Here is a 16552-nt window from a genome sequence, read left to right on the forward strand (position 1 = left end):
ATAAGTGATTAGTGTGGATGGGGTTGCTGATTCTTTTTGGGTGCTTGTTTATTTACTATTTATATCAGCTTGAATTAAAGGGGAATAAGCTAATTTATCTGTGTTTCAAAATAATAAAAAAATGATGATTTATCGCTTCAGTGGTCTTCTAGCCCATGCTATCCTTTTCTTATTGAAGCTATCCTTTTCTTTTTATTAAAAAAAAAACAATTCTCAAATCTATTATGGATCCTAAGTGAATTGGGTGTGTAAAAGTTGAATTTCTAAATTTTACACTTCTTTTATCGGACAACTTGTATTTAACCCCCGTTCTGGAGAAAGATTCTGGTTTTCTTTGGGCAGTTATTTGTTGGTTTATTTATCTGAGACACATTGGTGTATAAGAAATACTCTCTTTCTTATATTTTCATCTTCCTAATTATTTTTCTTTTGTTTTGTTTATTCTGATTGTTTCTTCTTGACAATAATAGGTTATGTTGCTTCCTGAGGAAATAAGAAAGGACTATCGATCATTACTTGTCTAGTTATTTACTTTTTGAGTAGAAGTCCTGGAACTTCTTTTGAGTTCAGGTCCTCTCTAGTAAAAAGAGGGTCTGGTTCAATCACCCATTCATCAGCCAACGCTGGATGATTTATATACATACACACACACACACACATACCTGCCCTGTTTAATCACCTGCTTCTGGTTGATTAACAGTTGGCATTGCATGATTTAACTGGAAAGGATTTGAACTCATTTTCTTTTTTCCTTCACCACCACCACCTCTGCATCTGAATGGATTTATGAGAATAGCCTGAAGTGTGCATTATCTGGTTGGCAGGAGTGCTTGAATGGTGAATTTGTTAGAGTTGGACCGAATCCCAAGTTCGTTCCTGTGGCGGGATATCACTGGTACCCTCTTGCATGATTCTTCCTCCCGTAACTTTAAGATTTACGCCTTCCCCCTTTTAAATTTGATTTTCTACATAAATATGCACCACGCAGCATTTTTCCTTGGTCACAAGGTGTCTGATTATTGGAAATTCCTCTTATGAGTTTGCTTTTTCTCAGTAAAAATTCTCATGACATATGTAGAGTCAAGGAAAGTTAGTAGTTTCTGAATAATTTTAGATACTTTTACTTAATTCCTGACTTTATTAATAACTCATCAATCTTTTTTCTTTTTCTTTTTTTCTTTTTAACAAAGTTGCTGAATTTGCCTGTGCGTGGAGATGTTTCTGATATTCTTTAGCTTGCTACAGAAGTCTATCATTCCAACAATCAAAATAATTTCTCCCAGTTTTTGCTGAATTATGAACTTTTGCTTTTGGTGATTTATTTTAATATCCTGATTTTGTGATTATTCATTCTTCTATACATCCAGAGACATTTGTCATACTTCTTGACCTGCCCTGTTCTCTTTAAATGTAACCCTTTCTGCATCAAAATTCAGTGCATATCTTCCATTGTCTTAGTGAGGGCAATCATATTCATATTTACATTCATAATGAAAGAGAGCTCTTGCTGTGACATCTTTAGTTGCAAGTAGTGGACATATGTTCCAACAAGCTTTCTAGAGACATATTCAAGGTAATGGTTACTTTATTTTTTTTTTATTCATTTTGTGCAGGTTTGACGGAGATGGGTGCGTATTTACTCACTTCTTTGTTGAAGAACCAAAATGGCCTGGTTGTAGACTATTTTTGAAATATTCATGAAATATGGATTATTTTGAGCTACATGGTTTCATGGTTACTTCTGATCGTGGACATTCCTGATGCAGGCTGGTTACTTATGATAATCTAATGCATAGTTTATGACTGCTAGAGATTGCCTTGTATTCTGTTGTGCTATCCAAAGATGGCAAATAGTGCATCCATTCTCCAAGTGAAGTGTGCTGGTTATGACCCTACTGTATTGATACTACCAGAATGATATTTCAACACAATTTAGTCTTTGCTAATACTATGTGCCAAATAAAGAATGATTAATGTATCCTTGGTCTTCTACTTGATAGCTAATTTTTGTAATTCTTCTATTTCAATTTATGTTTCTCTCATTTCAGTTCCTCAACTCTACCATAACTGTGGCACTGCTTAGATGCTTCTACATGTTATCCTGGCATAGTATATTAAAATATTCATGGAGTCTCTAAATATTTCTTATAGTCTCAAAGCATCTTATTTTGCTGAAAAAATTAAAAGTAATTTAGCATTAACTGAGGACAGTATGTTTTATAGGCTCTTTCTCAATTCTGAATTTCACTAGATGCGAATTGTTTGCAGTGCAGCTTCCAATTTTTCATTTGATTTAAGTGCAACTTGTTTGTAAGGCATGATTATTCACATGGAACTTCTATTTTCAGTTGCTCCCAATTTCCAAATATATAGTTGTAAGAATAGGAAATAGATGGACTAGAGTCAAGGAGAGGAGATATGGGAGAATTACTGAAGAGAAGTAAATTGAAATCATCTTCAAATCACCCATGCTCTTTGAATTCAGATATTTTTTTCTTCAAAGTTGTAACATTTCCTGCTCTTGGATAGCCACATACTCATTGGTTCTGGGAGTTGCATATGTTTAATTGAGTAAATGATCCTGATATGTAAAAAACTGACGTATAATGGAAAACTTCTTTTTAACTTTGTAGAATGATTCACGGCATGCACATCAAGGATGGAAAAGCAACTTATGTTTCACGCTATGTTAAGACTTCGCGACTGAAACAAGAAGAATTTTTTGGTGGAGCAAAATTTATGAAGGTGAACAAGTAATTAAGTCCATTTTTCCATACCTGTGTTTTTTCTTCCATCTTGTGCTTGCCTTTGCACTTTATAAATAGGAAAAGTTGCTACACGAGACATATATAGTGCTTTAAAATTGTTTCAAGGCAATGCTATCCTGGGTTTCTAGCTTGTTCCCATTCCAATGTAATAAATTTCATATGTTGTTCTAACCTGCAATCTATATCCTTGCTTATTGCTTGGCCTGCACCGTGAACCTCATGCAGATAATTACACTGAGTTCCATCTATGTTCTTGCTAATATTTCTGTTGGCGCTAGGTGCCTTGTAGTCTTGTCTGGATAGGCCCACATCTCTGCATAATTTCTAGAGGCTCTACTTCCTCATGAGATGCCTGTTTTTAGTGTTCCTGTCAAAATGACTGGATGAATGAGCACTATAGTGGGTCAAACCTAATTAATTTTGACCAAAATTTGAGCTTACTTGCTGCTCTGAATGCTTGATCAATTTGACTTGATATAAAGCTCGACTAGCTTGTAACTCATCATCCAAAAGCTGTGTTGCTTGGACTCTCACTTTCACCTGGAAGAATCCATGTCATATACATGTCTGAGTTGGATATGCTCTTAAATACGTATAGATTTCTTTGGCTGTAGCTCTTAATGATCCATGGAGAGTTCCTAATAATGAGCTCAACCCACCATAGTGTTGTTAAAAGCAGGCTCTTTATTGTTTTTATAATTTGATGAAGGATGTGAGCATCATGATGATTTTGCAAATGTCATGCTTCTTGAATCCTTGAGCTAATCTTCGAGCTTGGATGAGAACAAACACTTAGATATAATCCTTGAGCTAATACCTGAGCTACTACTATACATTTTTTTAAAAGTTCGAGTAATTTAGTTAATATAATTAATTTGGTTTAATATAGTTTTTCCTACGAGTCTCCATTTCCTTTTACTTTTTCTTTTTCTTGAGTCAAACACTTAGATATGCGTCTAAAGCCAATTCTCATGTCTGTGTCCTTGCAACACTGTCCAAAAGGAATATGATGATGTTGTAGAGCAAACTGACTTTATACAATGTGATCCATTTGCTTGGCTGATTTCAGCTCATGATGTACTTTTCACTATTATTTTGACTAGTGAAAGCTGGTGCTTTACACGTGAAAAGTTGGTTTGTATTAGATTTATCTTTTTGGAAGAAATTACTAAAATTTTTGAGTGTTTGCACAAATTTTTTTCTATTCGTCATCCTAAATTTTGGCACCTCATAATTTAATTATGCACCATGAAATGTGAAGCATGTACTCTTCCAAATATCTTTATGTCATCTTACTTTCAGGCATGAGAAAATGTTTAGAAGATTCTTGATTTGAATAGGTTATTTATTATATGAATTGAATCATCCTAGAGGGATAACTAATCATAATTGCAATGAAAATGTAAATATTTAGAGCGTATATTGTGCAATTTTGATGGTCCTTGCAAATGTTGAGGCTTCTTTTAGGCATAGCTTACAAACCCTTGCTAGACCAAGATTTGTTGAAGCTCTCCATATGGCCTATTAAGAAAGCACACAGAACTTTCACTTATTGGATTGTCCTATGAGCATGCAGTTTTGGTGAATTTATCAACTAGATTGAGGAATTTATCTCTATCATTAATTTATCACTGATGAGTAATGCTAAGAAGATTGAGAGCTGATTATCTTAAATGCTTTTTTTTCTCTAATAACAATCTTGATGAACATTGACATGATGTGTAATTATGTATACTTGGTCAAGTCTTGGCCAATAGGAAAATTATCAACCCCATCATCTTGTGATGCTACTGTCTAACAATCATTTTTCATTCTCAATGTTAAAAATGTGTAAACAAAGGCCAATAAATAAAATAAAATAAAATAGTTGTTTACTTACAAAGGATATTGACTCATGAGCTATCAAATTGATATTTAAAGAACTATTATTGTTGGATGATTTGATTAAAGTTAGTCATTTCTGCATCAATGACACACCTAAAACACTTGGAATCCATTGTATTAAAGTCAACAAGTTAAAAATAATGTTCATCAAGGATAATATTGCCAAAATGGAGCTTAAACAACCTATAGAAATTCCTTCATATACTTCACCCTCAAATGAACTCAAAAATAAACACCTATCCAATCAACCCTATAAGTGATGGGAGCTGAGAGGGAAAGGAAAAAACAGTTGGCATCCATACCCTTATTCATATCCCAACTTGCTAGCTAGTCAGCAAGTTGATTACCTTTTCTATGTACATGAGATGCTAAAAAATAACACTGTATGCTTATGTGGAGGATATGAAAAAGAAGAGGATAACGTAGTTGCCCATGGATGACTTGCTAATCCAATAGATCACCGTCTTTGAATCACCATCCAACCATTTTTTAGTTGCATGAAACTTGGTGCACACCACCACAATACCTTCCAAGAAGCCCTTATTTCAGCTATGGAAGCAACGCGTGGTGGAAATTGATGACAACCAGCATATAGAATTTGCCAATTCCTTTCCCTTTCAAATACTAACGCCTGAGGAAAGAATTGTGTAGACTAAGCTGTATTCATGTTGGACCATTCAACTGAATTCCACAAACAAGTTACTTTTTGGATGCCATGTATAGATAAGAACTGAATTTGCTACAAATCAACCTATATGTATTGAATAAGAGCCTTTTGATAGTTAGGGTTGGAACATGCGTGGACCACCATTCTCTCTCTGTCTGTCTCTCTAAATAAAAGGGCTTTTAACACTCAAGATATCATAATCCTTAAGTAGGGTACTTTCAGATTGAACTTTGTTGGGTTGGGTGGGTCTAATGCTAAGCTACGTGCATGGTTTGTCATCGGTGCTTTTAGTTGTGCATAGACAACCAACCTCCTCTTGCAATTTTAGGAAGTTTGGATAGCCTCATACACCATTATGGCAATATGTCCACGAATTTGTTAAGCAATGTAGCTAGAACTCAACTTCGTTGGGCAATTGATCTAAGCATTTCTTCTTGAATGAAAATGAGGGACTGTAACATGTTATAGGTTAGTTGTTCCCAAGTGCCACCATATCTAGAGGGTGTAATCACAAGAACTTGTCAAGTATTATTATGCAGCACTGCTCCGGAGGAAAATAAAGGAGTAGGAGTCAACTCTTTTGGCACCAACTAAATATGGCCTCTTGATTTATTTAAGATACCCATCTATCAATATATATATACACATAGGTATACACATGTGTATACATATACGTGTCTATATTATTAAATGAGAGAGGAATATGCCAATCTAGATTCTGTTTGTCAAATTTTGTGAATAGAATACCCTTAGTTCCTCTTTTCATAAATATCTGCAGAAAAATATGATTAAGAAATTAGATATATAACTAGCGTGCACTTGTATCTCCAATTGTTCTTGGACATCCCAAACTAATTGAACTTTATCTATCTTTCATCCACTTCTCCAATTGATTGGATTCTTTTTAAAATTTAAAAAATAAATAAAAACATTGTTTCTCTTTCTTTAAGCCACATGCTTTCTTTCTCTTATCTTCAATTCCTTGAATTTTTTGTTAATGTTTTAACATGCATTGCACATGTCTGGTTGCTATATATATACATATATGCACGTATACATACATACATACATACATACATACATACATACATACATACATATATATATATATTATATGTATATGTATGTATACACATGTATATGTGTATATATTTGTATCTATGTGCATATATATACATAAATATTTGTACATATTTATGTATAAATATATGTATATATACATGTATGTTGTACACTCATATAATGAAGGGATGGACTATGCTTCTTTCAAGAGGAGAGAGTATATACTCCTCTCAAGTCCAAAATAAAAAATGGACTGTTTAAATCAAAAGTCTCCACCATTTATTATGATCTACACTATTAAAAATCCTAAAAACCAAATATTACGTATTTTGTGGCCTCTGACCTATATATCATGTGGACACAAAATGGACAATTCATTCGGTAGTATACTAAATTACATAGTAATTGAGAATCCAACTTATTGATCATAATTTACATATGTTAAAACATACATAGGTTGATAATCAATAAATTTTAATGCTTAGATCATAGCAAAACATGGTCTTACATAATTATAACTGTTCATTTTTTGTACTCATTTAATGCATAGGTTGGAGACTACAAAGACACGTGATTTTTAGTTTAAGTGGTATAGGTCATGACAATATCATGACAGCTTTGTCTTTTCACATACACATAAACAATATTAACAACAACAATTATACCATTTAATTGGTTTCTCCTAGATGCATCCTGCAGAAAAGTGACTCATTCCTAAGGCCAGGTCCTTTAAAATGAAGTTTCTTCTGATCATTCTCACGGGAAGTCATCCTCTGTTAACTCTAAAACTGGAGATGGAGATCCTTAAGCACTGAGAAATAGTTTAGTGAGAGATGATTGCCTTCCAGTGATTTCTCTTATGGTGTCCTTAGTTGGCCTTTACCAGTTTTTTTCCAAACCATCCTCTTATTTAGTCATTTCTACAAGTTCCTCATTTTTAGCAAAGATCAAACTCAACACCCTTGTCTCCTCTAGACATTGTATGAAATATACTTAAAGGTGTTCTTCAGTGCCCAACTGGTGTTTTCAAGTGCCCAACACTATCATCAGTTCAATAAAGCTGCTTTATAACTATTTTTTGGAAATTCTTTATTAAATCTCAGTAATTTCAATTCTCGTAGAACGATCCACAGTCACATCTAAACATAATCTACCATACTCTACCCTCAAAAAAAAACCATACTCTAATTCTATTAAGACATTCTCAGAGATCTCATCCTTCATGACAGAATCAGAATAGGGAAAATAATTTCTTTGAGGAATCTGATTTTTCAATTCTCAACCTACATCAGAGGTCTGCAATTTTCTTTACTCTCTTTGTAGATTTATGATCTTCCCGTGTCTATATTGGCATCTTGACACTGGATATTGTGGAAAAGTAAGACGTAACCAGTAGAAGACTACCTAAATTTTCTGCATTCTTCAAAAATTTTGCATCAGTTGTCTTCGAACCTTTAGCCGAACCTGAATAGTTGGGATAAGGTTGGATGGTTATGTCATGGTGCTCTTAGAGCCTTACTCTTGACATACTGTTACATGGTCACTCTGCTTGTTCATGACATACTGGTAAAATCATGGTGAAGCACTTAATTGTGCTGTTTTTACATCTTCAGATTGGAGACCTCAAGGGACTATTTGGACTGTTTATGGTTCAAATGCAACTGCTTCGAGCAAAATTGAAAGTACTGGATGTTTCATATGGAACAGGAACAGGTAGGTCTTGTCATATTAAGAAGGTCAATCAGCTAATTCATTTCCACCTTAGAAAAAGATTATGAGACTGACGCCTTTAAGTCATCAAGACCAAAATATATGTTGAGCTATGATCTTGGTGAGGCCAAGCTTGATTATTGTTGTGACTGAATTCATGACATTATCTGATTCCAGGTAATACGGCTCTTATATACCATCATGGTAAACTTTTGGCTTTGTCAGAAGCAGATAAACCATGTAAGTATTTTTAACAATTGAATAAATCATCATCATATATTTGTTGACATTCTAGATTCCATATTAGTTCCTCCAAAAAGTCGGTATATCCAACTTTTGCACATAGGAGTGGACCACGGACCACTCATCGAAGTTCTTGAATAAAAATTAATCTACATACTACAAGTAGCTATTCTCCATCAGTCAGTTTAGAATTTAGCGCTTACCTATCTTCTGGCTTGTTGCTTCTTTTGAGCTATTCAGAATTAATAATTCAGCACTCCGTTTATTGCTTTTTACAGATGTTGTTAAAGTTCTAGAAGATGGAGATTTGCAAACCCTTGGGATGTTGGACTATGACAAGAGGTTGGCACATCCATTCACTGCTCACCCAAAGGTTGACCCTTTCACTGGTAAGACTGAAGCCAAAGACCATTTTATTTATTGCGGCATATAATATGACAGCTTTTTGATTTATGTTGACTCTTTGATGCAGATGAAATGTTTACTTTTGGATATTCACACACACCTCCCTATTGTACTTATCGAGTCATTTCTAAGGGTGGCGTTATGCTTGATCCTGTACCAATAACGATATCTGACCCTGTCATGATGCATGACTTTGCGATCACTGAAAACTATGCCATCTTCATGGACCTACCTTTGTTCTTCCGACCAAAGGTGCTAGAATTATCATATGTTTTACTATCATATTTTCTTCATCTAGAGAAGACAATATTATTATGCTTTTAGGAAGGATAACTTGTGTTTTCTGGTTCTGAAAATGGACATGCAGTTTAGCTGCACTTTCTTGGTTCTTGATCTTGCTTTCCTTTTATTTATTTCCAGGAAATGGTGAAAGGACAGTTAATCTTCACATTCGATACCACAAAGAAAGCTCGCTTTGGAGTACTTCCACGATATGCAAAGGATGATCATCATATTAGATGGTTTGAGCTTCCAAATTGCTTCATTTTTCATAATGGTAATTCTCTCATTTTGTTGTGGCTGTTATTTGACTTCCTGATGTTGCATGGTGCATGAGCAAGAAATCTAACTACATAATCTTATAATTGTTCTAGTGAGGCTTGACGTACTGGTATAGATTAGTCGTGCTGGTATACATGAATTTAGCTAGTCATCAATACAAGTTTTTTGTTTTCTATTTCCTCTTCTTAAATTAGTTTATATCTTTTCCATTCTTTCCTTCTTGTCTATATGCGCCATAGATATAATACATATGTGGCATATCATTTAGTTTAGTGGTTGCTTTGGATTCGTTTTGCAAGAGTTTCATGGAATCTGTTGATTGACATGTTGCACCTACTTGTCTCTTGCCAAATGTTGTTGGTCTTGATGGGTTGACAATGATAGCTGCATCTTTCAGCCTAGACATCCTGTTGACATTGTCAATGCGTTGGTCACTAGTAAGATGGCATGTGCTTTGCACGTGCTCTGCACGTGCTCTGCTAGGTATATAAGACCACAGAACAGAAACAAAAACAAAACAATTGTAAATAACAAAATTAAAATTATTGTTAAGAACCTAGACTAATATGAATATGCATTGATATCCTGTTTAATCAACAAATAGTTAAAACACATATGTAATTTCAAGCCATTGCAATAGAGGAAAGGAGAAGGGACTCTTAAATACATGCGAAGAAATTATGACTGTTGGTTGGAGTGGTATTCGGCCAACAACAGATACCCAATATTCAAAGGCTTTCTTTTTCTGTTGTTCTTGAATGATGAAATGGAATAGGGTGCTCCTATTTTTACCAGGAGTACATACACAACTTGTATCTGTTTATTGTACGATACATACTGAAGGTAAATTTTCTTGGAAGGGAAAAACTAAAGAAATAAAGAAAATAATTACTTATCATAAAATATTAATGGTCGAAATTGTTTGTTGAAGGAAATATACAGTTAAGTTTGAGAGTGGTGCTAAATGCACATAAGTTAATACTGTTGTCATTTGTTTTCATTATGCTTTACTTCCCAGTTTAAGGTTTTTAACAGCCATGAAAAGGTAATAAAATAATAAAAATAGTTTTGGACTTTTCAGGCCAAATTAATGATCATTCATAATGTTCTAGCGTTTTAAGTTTGTAGTCATTTTACAGCACCAAGCAATGCCAGTAAAATAATATTATTCTATCTGGGATGCATGGTAATATGGGATAACCTGACACATAAGTCACGCAGAAAGAACTCTTGTATTTTTTGTGGAAATTTTTATGGCTTTTTAGTCTAACAGCTTGTCTATTGTCAATCTAGGTGCATTTTACATATGGTAGGTTTGGTAAAGGGACTGAAATAATGCTCATCAATTCGATGGTCTTAATAATTCTTGTTAATGTCTAAGGTACTATAGTATTATTTCTATATTCATACTTATGTAGTTATATAAGCATTTCAAATTAACTGTAGGAATCTGTATGATTAGCCAAAGTATCCAGTATGTTCTGGTATAACAACTAGAAATAGTCATTACAAGACTAAAAGCGAGCAATGCGGGCAGGCGGGCAGGCGGGTATTAAAGGGCTTTTTGTTAAAAAATATTGACAGAATTGACCAATCGAAATTGAGAAGGAATAAACTCTCTTTCTACGTTATAGTATACATATTGCCTTTTTTTCTTTGCAAAATGATGCAGTATACTTCTGTTCTTTTCCCTCGTTAGATTATGTCTGTTTCCTTGCCGCCACACATAATAAATTTACTGCTGCCTGAATGACTCTACTGGTTCCTATAATATTGATAAACAGGGAACACTACCATAAACTTTCTTTTACATTTTGACTTTTAATTCTCTAGACTCGTATCTGCAGATTTGTCCTGCTCTCCTTCTGCAGAGCTTTTTATCTTCATCCGTAGTCTTTGAAAATTTGAACCAGTTTAGACACACATGAAGCAAAAGAATGATAAGTATTTATATAAGTCAATGTACTTTTGTCATGTATTCTATTTAGTCTACTTTGTGCCAAATTTTCTGTTGATCAAAGATTAAATGAATGATATACGTTAAGTCTTTGGATTGATCAATCAATCTACTTAAAGTAAGTCAATTGCAAGCAAGAATTAAACTATAATCTTGATTGTTTCTTTGCCTAATGCAAGATGACTGTAAACTTTGTTATTTGAAATGATACTCGATAGAACTCATAACATTTCAAAGCAGTTTGACACTAGCTTTGGCTCATGGAAAGTTTGTTTGGATAAGCTTTCTGAGGTTTTTTTGGGTTTTTTTATCAGCAAATGCTTGGGAGGAGGGCGATGAGGTCGTTCTGATCACTTGCCGCCTAGAGAATCCAGATTTGGACATGATCAATGGAATTATGAAAGACCAACTTGAAAATTTCAAAAACGAACTGTATGCAGTTCCCAATTTTGAATAGCTTTTACTTTGACTGCTGTGCTTCTTGAGGTCTAACTGTTTCTTTCTTTGCCAGATACGAAATGAGGTTCAATATGAAAAATGGTGCTGCTTCACAAAAGCAACTATCAGTTTCTGCTGTAGATTTTCCTCGGATCAACGAGAGTTACACTGGAAGGTATTGTTTTATCAATTAAGATCATGACAGTGGGGAATACAATGTAACAGATGTAAACTGTTAAACTGCAGTTTAACTGGTATGACCCTTTTCAGATTAGAACATAAATTTTTGGTTGCTCTTATCTTGGTATGTGGGCTTGTCTCTGGTTTCTGTTAGAACTATTGTAAGTGAAACTACACATTATGAAAGTCCAACTGGGCCTTTATTATACTTCCTTTCCACATGTCACTGATTGGGCTCTGAACCACCAAGAAAAGTGAGTTGCTGACATCTGAAAAATTGACAGGAGTTTCATCCGGTCTCCAACAGTTTGCGATGAGTTTTGACCTTGTAATGCTTCAAAGTGCCTTTCGTGTTATAGTACCACTAGGGGCTTTGGCTGTAAAACAGAAACAATTAAGTAGATAGTAGCAACCTTGCATTGTTATGTTTTAATCCATGTTATTACATGTTGTGATGTTCCTATTATGTCAGAGGATAGATTTAATTGGGCTTATTAGTGGTTAGGAAAGAGACAAGGCTACAATAAGATTCCCAGGAAGAGAAGGGGCGAAAAATATACAAAAACAAACAAACAAAAAAAAAGTTGTGCAGCTTAGGGGTGGCAATTTATGACCCAATCCGTAAACAACTAGCTATATGCAGGTTTGGGTTAGACGTAAATGGGTTTGGTTCATAAACAGGTCAATCCATCTAGCCCTATTTATTAAATGGGTAGGGTTCAGATTTAGACCTTTGATTTATTTAGGAATTGGGTTGGGTCATGACTCGATCATTTAACATGTTTAGGACCTGTTTAATCCATTTAAAACTTGATTAATCCGTTTCTGTCTTGTTTAATCTGATTGATTTACCCTATTTAATATATTTAAATCCATTTAATCCATTAAAAATCTGCTTAACCTGTTTAAGCCGTTTAACCTAACTTGACATGTTTAATAAACGAGTTATGCGTGTTAAGTCAGGTTACCTGTTTAATAAATAGGTCGGATTTAGATATGAATTTTTGATCTATTTAGTAAACAGGTCGGGTTCAAGTTGGTGAATTTTTTACCATACCTGCATCTGATCCGACCTATATCTAACCAGACCTGACCTGATTGCCATCTCTAGTGCAACTTTTATCTGACTGGAATGATTTGTAAAGAAGGATTCATAAGTCCAGCCCTAGATAGTTGGGGCAATACTTGTGGTTAAAATTATGGTTACCTATAGGTGCAATGTTATAGTGCAGTGGTGTTTATAGTGTTCAGGAAAAAGATGTAAATTGCTTTTTTTCTTTATGATGTTAATACTGATTAATGTAAAATTTGTCCTTGCTATCAAAGGAACTAAAATCACTTCTTACATCTATTTCCACAATACTTTGTTATTTATCATCTTTTTTAAAATTCAGGAAACAACGATATGTCTATGGCACTATACTTGACAACATTACAAAGGTAAAGGGCATTATCAAATTTGATCTGCATGCGGAACCAGAGCCTGGTAAGAAAAAGCTTGAAGTAGGAGGAAATGTGAAAGGCATCTTTGAGTTGGGACCTGCTAGATATGGTTCCGAGGCAATATTCGTGCCTCGCCAACCTGGCATCACTTCAGAAGAGGATGATGGCTATTTAATATTCTTTGTACATGATGAAAACACTGGGTACTCTCTCTCTCTCTCTCTCTCTCTCTCTCTCTCTCTCTCTCTCTTTCTCTCTCTCGCACGCACATGCACGAGACATCTGCTATGGAAGGAAATATCTATGTTTGGGAGTCAAAAATGATTGTCTCATTTTTAGGTAGAGGAAAGCATTATGTTCTTATGAGCTTTTAGAAGCTGTACTGAAAAGGATAAACAGTTTTTCTTTACCAATTATAGTGGCAGTTATGGTATATCTTGTTGCCCTAAGGTGGTGATACCAGTGGATTTGTTCAGATGTTATTGGAACATTCAAAATCAAGTTCTTTTATTCCTAACAAAAGTTGAACAGTTCAATCATTCAATGTTAATGTTTAAATGATGTTTCTGCATTTTGAAGGCATTTTCCTTTCATGGATCACCTTGGTGAGATTATAGAATCATTTCTCATGTAATATTTGTAAGATGGATCATTTGGCATTCACTTTAAATAAGATAACTGCACTTTTAAATTAAAATGCCTGTTTCACTCTCATCATGTTCTTTCATTGTCAATGCCTGTTTCACTCTCATCATTTTATATCAGAGTACTTCATATGGCATTCCAATATTCATGATGTCATACTTACCTTATTATTGTCGATGAGGGCCTTCTTTTAATATCTGTTCTTTCATTGTCAATGCCTGTTTCACTTTCATCATTTTGTATCAGAGTACTTCATATGGCATTCCAATATTCATGATGTCATACTTACCTTATTATTGTCGATGAGGGCCTTCTTTTAATATCCGTTCTTTCATTGCTGAAGGAAATCTGAAGTCAATGTCATTGATGCGAAGACGATGTCTGCTGATCCTGTGGCAGTTGTGGAGCTTCCAAATAGAGTTCCATATGGATTCCATGCCTTCTTTGTGACAGAGGTTAGTAGAAACATTTCTTAGCTGTTGCCCATACCTTTATTGGAGTAAGATATAAGAAAGTGTTCAAGTAAACTGTCTGACAAATTAATTTCAAAGAGGTTCCTATGTAGAGCCAGCAGAATTTGAAATACTTGGAATCACTCAAGTTTCTTTGAGGCCTATAAATGCCTGATATTTTCACTTCAGTGTTCACTTATAGAAGGTTTTTGGCAATTGCCAGGAACGACTCCAGAGACAAGTAGCAGCGTGAGTGATGCTGATTCTCTGTAGTGCAGAACCCTTTGCCAGTAGATTGTGAAAGCCCAGGATATAATAGCTACAACTGTATTTTGGGCATGCTCTACTTTTGAATACCATTGATCTGCACCAGAACCGTTAATCTGGGTATTATATGTATCGCATTATAAACTTGTGTCATCAGTCTATATATTCAATTATCATGTAGTTTCCTAGGAGTGCAACACTATGTGCTTTCACTTGTGATCAGTTACTGCTGAGCTCTAGGTTCGATGGTACCATCTCTCGACCGTTGGGGGTGGTAAAGCCCTCCATTTGGACCTCAAATCAGTAAATCCCTGGTACTGCGAGAAGTGGTGGCTAGGTCTGCTCTGGAACCTACCCTTTGACCTAGGTGGGGTAGGCTGGGAATATGGTAAGGTGTCGGAATGAGAGAAGAAGAAGAAGAAGAAAAAAAGCACTGGGTTATATAGGTATTTAGGACCAAGACTACTTCTGTGAAGGTTACCCTCGTCTCCTGTCATTATCCTCTTATGAACCTGGGGAAGGAAATTTAGAAATCTTGGTTCTGCTAATTGTCATTAGCAAGAGAGAACATGCCAAGTCCTTATTCTTTCTGAAATGTTCTGAAATGCTCGTAATGAATATATTCCTACTACCAAAAAAATCAATCAGCATTTACAATGTAATTGCATATTACTTCAGAAAACATGGCTCTGGTTAGTTTTGGTGGATGATGGAACTTTTAGAAGTCTACCTGTAAGATTATATGACTTCCAGGGACCAAAGTTGTTGTCAGGCTACAACTACGAAATAATTTTCTATTATTATTTAATCTTATTCATTTTAGGGGAACCTGTGCAAAGTATATGGGTAAACACTAAAGCTCGATCTAAACCCCCAGCCCCCTCCAAAAAAAAAAAAAACTCGAAGGTCTTAGACTTCAGTTTGCATTGGGGCTACTTGGTGGTGAAAAGACTACCATGAATCTGGAAAAATTCTTCAAAATTTGGGTTCAAATAGTTAATATAAAATCTCCAAAATTATTTAAAAAATTTAGAAATTAGAACGAACAATCGACATCGTGTATTGGATAAGTGTTAGGCATTGTCTTAAGAGCAAGAGTGCCCTTTTTAACAGATAATCAGCAAGGATGCCCAAGATGCAGCTGATCCTTGCTCCCTCCGAATAGCCTCGAAGCACAAAACAAGCACATAGAGGTAGGGGTTGGCTAGTTGAAGAAAATTTTAAAATTGTGTAATAGGGATGCAATTCATAGAAAAGGAGCAGCAAATTTAAGGAGAAATGGAATAATAGAGCTTATTGCTACGTGAAAGAAAAACTCAAAAGGACTATAGCACTCACATTTATAGCATTTAGAATGTAATGTCTGGTTCATTTGGCGGTGTGTGTTTTGCACAAGTTGGGCAACGGAGGATTCAGGATCTCTCGGCGGCACCCTGTAGCCGTCGGAGCAACAGAGGCCCGGAGGCTAGAAAAATCCTAACTTTTGCTCTATTTAATTTCTTCCCCCACCATAGGCTAGGTGGCATGTGCTCTACACGTGCTGGGCAAAAAGAGACCTCCGATTTCCCGACGACGCAAAGGCTGCCAGAGGCTTGGAAGAGAAAGATATCTTGTGATATGATAAGTATATCTATCCTAAGTATATATCATAAATTGTATTATATTTATAATATTATTTATTATATATAAATATATTATTTAATATTTATATTTATATTTATATTATATATTATATATATTATATTATAATTATTTATTAATATTTTGAAAAACGTAGCCTTTGCTCTGTTTAATTCCCTCCCCGCTCCCTCAACTCTCTACAACCTCGATCGCCATCACCGGAGAGAGAAGAGAGAGAGAATTTCTCTTC

The 16552-nt window shown here is 34.9% G+C and overlaps 1 protein-coding gene across 1 annotated transcript in view; it reads left to right on the top strand.

The window, feature by feature from the left end:
- The window catches only part of LOC103715930 (carotenoid 9,10(9',10')-cleavage dioxygenase), a 32938-nt gene extending 18059 nt beyond the window's left edge, over positions 1 to 14879 (top strand). Inside the window, exons 4-16 of the mRNA XM_039127444.1 lie at positions 825 to 895; positions 1614 to 1628; positions 2634 to 2745; positions 7995 to 8094; positions 8269 to 8331; positions 8613 to 8723; positions 8807 to 8991; positions 9160 to 9295; positions 11572 to 11689; positions 11769 to 11870; positions 13270 to 13521; positions 14307 to 14418; positions 14639 to 14879. Coding sequence (XP_038983372.1) covers positions 825 to 895; positions 1614 to 1628; positions 2634 to 2745; positions 7995 to 8094; positions 8269 to 8331; positions 8613 to 8723; positions 8807 to 8991; positions 9160 to 9295; positions 11572 to 11689; positions 11769 to 11870; positions 13270 to 13521; positions 14307 to 14418; positions 14639 to 14668 — 1407 coding nt within the window. The 3' untranslated portion in view covers positions 14669 to 14879. The remainder of the gene's footprint in view (positions 1 to 824; positions 896 to 1613; positions 1629 to 2633; positions 2746 to 7994; positions 8095 to 8268; positions 8332 to 8612; positions 8724 to 8806; positions 8992 to 9159; positions 9296 to 11571; positions 11690 to 11768; positions 11871 to 13269; positions 13522 to 14306; positions 14419 to 14638) is intronic.
- Positions 14880 to 16552: the final 1673 nt, after the last annotated feature.

This window comes from Phoenix dactylifera, chromosome 6 (genome assembly GCF_009389715.1).
Source record: "Phoenix dactylifera cultivar Barhee BC4 chromosome 6, palm_55x_up_171113_PBpolish2nd_filt_p, whole genome shotgun sequence".
NCBI classification, from domain to species: domain Eukaryota; kingdom Viridiplantae; phylum Streptophyta; class Magnoliopsida; order Arecales; family Arecaceae; genus Phoenix; species Phoenix dactylifera.